Raw genomic sequence first — 6,054 nt, 5'->3', positions numbered from 1 at the left:
TGTGGGTGTGTATGTAATGTTTAATGGCAGGCAGATACTTTACATTTTTATTGGATGCTCTTTCTTTGTGTTTCTCTGAAGAATGAGAAATGGGTCAAAATAAATGGTAAGAGTCTGCTAGATATTTGTGGTTTTTCCAAATTTGCTTTTTAGTTTTTTCCTATAGTGTATTTGCTATCCTTATTTATTGCCTGCTTATTATTTTTTCTAGTATACTAAGGGATACAAAACATTTTTGTTGCTCTGTTCTAAAACTGAATTGTTCCATTATTTTAATTGAGAGTTTTGCCAGATTAAAACAAACAAACAAAAAACCACAAAACAAACCACTGAATATGAGCATCATACTTTATCGTAGTGAGGAAATTTGCCGTATCATGTTAGAAAACATACTCTAAATTTTAGCAGAACACAGTGTTGTGACTAGCAATGTAAAACAGTGCTTAACAGAGGGCTTTTGCAGTGCTTGAACAGTGGACTCATTTTTAACCTTGTTGAATCCTTTCAGATCTCGGCCACAGTGGATTGGGAGACCATTATGAGAATTCCCACTGGGGACAGCAGCCCACTTTCAGGAGTGAAGGCAACTGCAGCTGGGATAAAGTGATAATAGACAGGACTGACAAGGAAGCGTGGCCTTCCATTACAGGAGCTGAGACTGAGTCTGCCTCAGAATGTACTACAGACACTGACTCTGCCTCCAACTGTGGCTCAGAGAACAGTAGCATGGCTACAGGGAGTGCCCAAGGCAACTTCACTGGACATACAAAGAAAACTAATGGCAATAATGGCGCCAACGGAGCACTCGTCCAAAGCACTTCTAACCAGAGTGCCCTTGGAGCTGGTGGAGCAAATGGTAACGGCAACTCGGCCAGAGTGTGGGGGGTGGCTGCGGGCTCCAGCTCTGGCCTAGCTCACTGCTCTGCCAGTGGTGGGGATGGAAAGATGGACAACATGATGGGAGATGGTAGAAGTCAGAACTGCTGGGGTGCTTCCAACTCGAATGCTGGCATTAATCTTAACCTTAACCCTAATGCCAATCCAGCTGCCTGGCCTGTACTAGGACATGAAGGAACTGTGGGAGCAGGCAACCCTTCCAGTATTTGCAGTCCAGTCAGTGCCATAGGTCAGAACATGGGCAACCAGAATGGGAACCCAACCGGCACCTTAGGTGCCTGGGGAAACTTGCTGCCGCAAGAGAGCACAGAACCACAAACGTCCACTTCTCAGAATGTGTCTTTCAGCGTACAACCTCAGAACCTTAACACTGATGGACCAAATAACACTAACCCCATGAACTCTTCACCAAACCCTATCAATGCAATGCAGACAAATGGACTGCCGAACTGGGGGATGGCTGTTGGTATGGGGGCCATCATCCCGCCCCACCTGCAAGGCCTTCCTGGTGCTAACGGAACATCGGTTTCTCAAGTCAGCGGGGGCAGTGGTGAAGGAATGGGCAGTTCAGTGTGGGGGATGTCCCCAGGTAATCCTGCCACAGGAAACAGCAATTCTGGGTTCAGTCAGGGGAATGGAGACACTGTGAACTCAGCATTAAGTGCTAAACAAAACGGATCCAGCAGCGCTGGGCAAAAGGAAGGAAACGGAGCGAGCGCGTGGGATTCGGGGCCTCCTTCTGGTCCCGGGGTACTAGCGTGGGGCAGGGGCGGTGGCAACAGCGGTGTTGGTAATATGCATTCTGGAGCTTGGGGCCACCCCAGCCGTAACACCAGTAACGGTGTGAACGGTGAATGGGGCAAGCCCCCAAACCAGCATTCCAATAGCGACATCAATGGGAAAGGATCAACAGGGTGGGATAGCTCTAGTGTTACCAGTCCGAATCCTGCCATGCAGCAGGGCAATGAACAAATAAACTCTTGGGCCAAAGCTGCAGCATCTGGCACCACGGCTAGCGAAGGAAGTAACGACAGCGGTGGGAGTCAAAATGAAGGCAGTACTGGGAGGGAGGGGGCTGGAGAGGGCAGGAGGAGAGACAAAGGGATGATAGACCAAGGGCAAGTTCAGTTGCCAAGAAATGACCTTGACCCCAGGGTCCTGTCCAATACGGGGTGGGGACAGACCCCTGTAAAGCAAAACACTGCCTGGGAATTTGAAGAGTCCCCAAGGTCTGAACGAAAGAATGATAATGGAACAGAGGCCTGGGGTTGTGCAGCTACTCAGTCTTCAAACTCAGGGGGGAAGAACGATGGGTCCATCATGAACAGTACAAATACCTCGTCAGTATCTGGGTGGGTCAACTCTCCACCGGCAGCTGTTCCAACAAATACAGGTTGGGGAGACAATAACAACAAAGCACCAAATGGCCCAGGGGGATGGGGAGAGTCAGCAAGCTCTACTACTGTTAATAATGCTGCTGCTGCCAAAAGCGGCCACGCTTGGAGTGGGACCGCAAATCAGGAGGACAAATCACCTACCTGGGGTGAACCTCAGAAACCCAAATCTCAAAACTGGGGAGATGGACAGAAATCTAATCCCAGCTGGACTTCAGGAGGTGGAGATTGGACAGATTCATCGTCTGTTCCTGGACACTTGGGTGATGGGAAGAAGAATGGATCTGGATGGGATTCTGACAATAGATCAGGGTCTGGCTGGAATGATTCCACGAGGTCTGGGACCAGTGGGTGGGGAAATGGCACAAACAGCAAGGCTAATACAGGTACAAGTTGGGGGGAATCTCTAAAGCCAGGCCCCCAACAAAATTGGGCTAATAAACCCCAGGACAACAATGTGAGTAACTGGGGAGGAGCTGCTTCTGTAAAACAGACGGGGTCAGGGTGGGTTGGTGGGCCAGTGCCAGCCAAACAAAAAGAGAACTGTGAGGCAACTGGCTGGGAAGAGCCATCTCCACCGTCCATTCGCCGCAAGATGGAAATCGATGATGGTACCTCAGCTTGGGGCGACCCAAATTACAACAACAACAAGACTGTAAACATGTGGGATAGAAATAATCCTATAATTCAGAGCAGTACCACAACCAATACCACCACCACTAGCACCATTATCAACACAAATATGGTTGAACCTCAGCCATCGCACCAGTCAAGTGCCCAGCCGAACCGGTCCCCGCTGCTTGGTCCAGGTATGAAAATAGTTTTATAAGATACTTTATGCCAGTACCGATTATACTGAATGCTGTCTGGCCTGATCAGTGTGTAGTTACACATTAAAGATAGAAATCTTGTAGTTATGTCATAGCATAAGTTTATTCATTTACTCTGAAGGAGTGTTAACTTCTTGTCTTGAGGACAGAACCCATGGAACCTGGCACACAAGCTTCCATAGTCCAAGTGAATGTAAGGGGGAGGCTTGAAACAGTGTCTGGTCAATAATGCACTATGTCCTTAGACTGTTGATCTGTATTTATTTTGTCAGCCCTTGCACAGGTACTTAGCAGCTTTTAATTCAACCATTTGAGAATTTGGGGGTCTTTTTGCTAACCTTTTTTCTCTTATTTGTCTTCTGTTATCATTGCTCAGTCTGTGTTCTGGTTTAGACAGCATGCATCTGTTTGTTTTCTGCAAACGGTATCTCTTGGCAACAGATGTTTTTTAAATGTTGCATGAATCTAGGCTGTTGCTGTTTGTCTTCTATTTGTTGTCTTTTATGAAGAAATGGTTCTCTTCCATACTTCGGGTCCCAAGCACGGGTGGTATCCTGCACTTTTATATGATTCTTATAAAGCTGGATTAGTTAAAGATGTTAATATTCAGGGTGGCTGGGAACAGTTGTTCTAACTTCAGCTGTGTTCCAAAGACAAGTTTTAAGGCATCTAGGGATTTTTCTGATCAAAGACAAGGTACTGTTGTAGACAAGCAGCAAGGAATAAAAATGGGGAAAAAATGACAAAAAATGCTTAGGAGGGAGGTATTTAAATAAAAGTTACTAGCAGCCCTGCTCTATATCATGACCACAGACTTCTCAAAATAAATTTAATCTTGCAGTGCTCTTTGAAATTCTTCATCTGATCAAACTGTCTCCAAGTTTTTGTTTCGTCTTGGTCATGGCTAAATATTGACTTTTTAACCATGTTTCTCTCCAAGTGGGATTTGTTCTACTTATTTCCATCATTTTTCTCTTTGATGTTTTGAAATAATTCAAACTTACTGTAATGTCTGTGTAAAAATAGTCTCGTGTTCTCTACTCTGGTCAAATATTTTAACAGTTGAGAGTATCTATTTTAACAAAATAACATGTGCTCTAGAAAGAGAAATCTTTAAATATGTTTGTACTTCGTCAGTCTAACTTACATGATCTATAATTTGTTTACCTTAAATTTATTTCATCGATATTTAAAACTTTACCCATGAAACTGACAGTTCAAATTTCTGAATTGTAGTGGAGATAGCATGAAAACAGATTTTTGGTTGGTTTTGGGGTGGGATTTTAGGTGGTTTGGGTTTGGTTGTTTGGATTATTTTTTTTCATTGAGCTGATTTTTGGATGATCACATCGGTGCTTGTAAAACTGTTCATGTACAGCAGTGTATTGTTAATACTATTCAAATAATCTGCCACCTTGCAGAGGAAAACTTACTGTTCTGAGTCCTTCAGATTTTGAAAATGGAATTTAAAAACTGATGTTAATGTGCAGTGATTCCTCTGGAGAATAGATGGTAGCAAAGGAAGGGTTTCTTGGAAGCACTGAGTTTGTGCAGTCAGAGAACTGCTTATTAATTTGTAACAATCCACTCAAGCTGCTACATGACTAGGTTAAAACGGCAACATTGTGCATCTTGCAAAAATGTTCATTAGAAAGAGTCGAAGATACTAAAGCAAAAACAACTCTCAGAATATACTTGAGACAGAATGCAAGAAAGAGGATGAACTGAGTAATCGTGAAGACAATTTAGAATACGGTTCTGATATTAAAAATTGGATCAGGTTCTTAAGGGCATAAGTTAGGCCTTTTGTAGTGTATTTTTGCTTACATACGCTTCCATTTGTGTACATAGCTACAGATAGAAATGCCATACATGGAAATATTTTGAAGGATTATAGTCTAATCTGCAAATGGAAGCTAGGAGCAGTCCCCTGTGTCTTTGCCTTATGCCCATCTTTACTTTTGACTGTGCCTGAGAGGGGCTGGTCTTGTGCTTATCTTACACAGAGAGAGCAAAAAATGTAATTTAAAATGACCTTATTAGCTTCCCCACTCGAAAGTGCAGGAGACCCATTTTTAACATTGCATATAGCACATACAGCTGTAGAGCAGTATCCTGTTGGTCTTTGTGGAAGTTTACACAGACTTAAAACATCTACAGATCATGTCCCATCTGGGACAGCTAAAAGATGAGAAGCAAGTAATGAGCGGCTTTCCTACAGCACAGACATGGGCTTGCAGTTTGTTGTCGTGCTGTTTAACCTTATTTTTTCCTGCTCCAGTTCCATGTCCTGTTGACCATGCATCTCCAGTCTCTACAGTAAGGGAGACCGGAGGCTTCTGTAATTCACAACCAAATTTCATCCAACAGCAGGTCTTTTCCATGCACAAATATTTCCATGCAAAACATGATTGTGTAATTAAAGGCTGTGCCACAGGGCACAGGTTAAGTGCTCATCTAAAATCTCACAACACTTAAACTAAGTAGTTACCGCTGGCATTTTGTCTTCTGCATGGATCATGACGTGTTTTGCCAGTCATTTTTATGATTCCCTGTTATTCAGGGAATATCATGAGTAAAGGAATCCTGGATTCTGTTCCTGTGGAAGTAGGGCGTAGCTGTAAGATGGCACAGTCACGCATCCTGAAAGCAAAGAAGTGGATTTTTATTTTGGTGTACACCGCTAGTTAGTTGTTCAGAAAAGAGCAACAGTCCATTTTGGGGTTTAAGTTGATACTCTGTTAGTTTAGAAATGGAGGCCAAGTTACAGTCTTGTTATTCAAGTTGTCGCCCATCCCCAGAAGTTTTCAAAATTCTTTGAATACAGAACTTAACAGCTATTGGTAGGAAGCAGATGTTGGTACACACTTGGTGAAAAATGCATAATGCTCTAAGGAGTTTCTTTTTCTATTGAAAAAAAAGCGGGGGGGGGG

The 6,054-nt window shown here is 43.6% G+C and overlaps 1 protein-coding gene across 2 annotated transcripts in view; it reads left to right on the top strand.

Moving 5' to 3' along the window:
• The first annotated feature begins 511 nt into the window (after positions 1-511).
• The window catches only part of TNRC6C (trinucleotide repeat containing 6C), a 41,207-nt gene continuing 35,664 nt past the window's right edge, over positions 512-6,054 (top strand). The window contains exons 1-2 of one of the 2 annotated variants that reach the window (XM_009695322.1): positions 512-3,100; positions 4,148-4,153. In XM_009695322.1, the coding sequence (XP_009693624.1) occupies positions 727-3,100; positions 4,148-4,153 (2,380 nt within the window). In that variant the 5' untranslated portion in view covers positions 512-726. Of the gene's footprint in view, positions 3,112-4,147; positions 4,154-5,891; positions 5,896-6,054 lie in introns of both variants that reach the window. The other variant, XM_009695323.1, reaches the window with a different exon arrangement.

The sequence above is a fragment of the Cariama cristata genome, unplaced genomic scaffold (genome assembly GCF_000690535.1).
Source record: "Cariama cristata isolate BGI_N322 unplaced genomic scaffold, ASM69053v1 scaffold28172, whole genome shotgun sequence".
Lineage (NCBI taxonomy): Eukaryota > Metazoa > Chordata > Aves > Cariamiformes > Cariamidae > Cariama > Cariama cristata.
The sequence above is the reverse complement of the archived record's forward strand: the minus strand, read 5'-3'. Positions and strand labels throughout refer to the sequence as shown.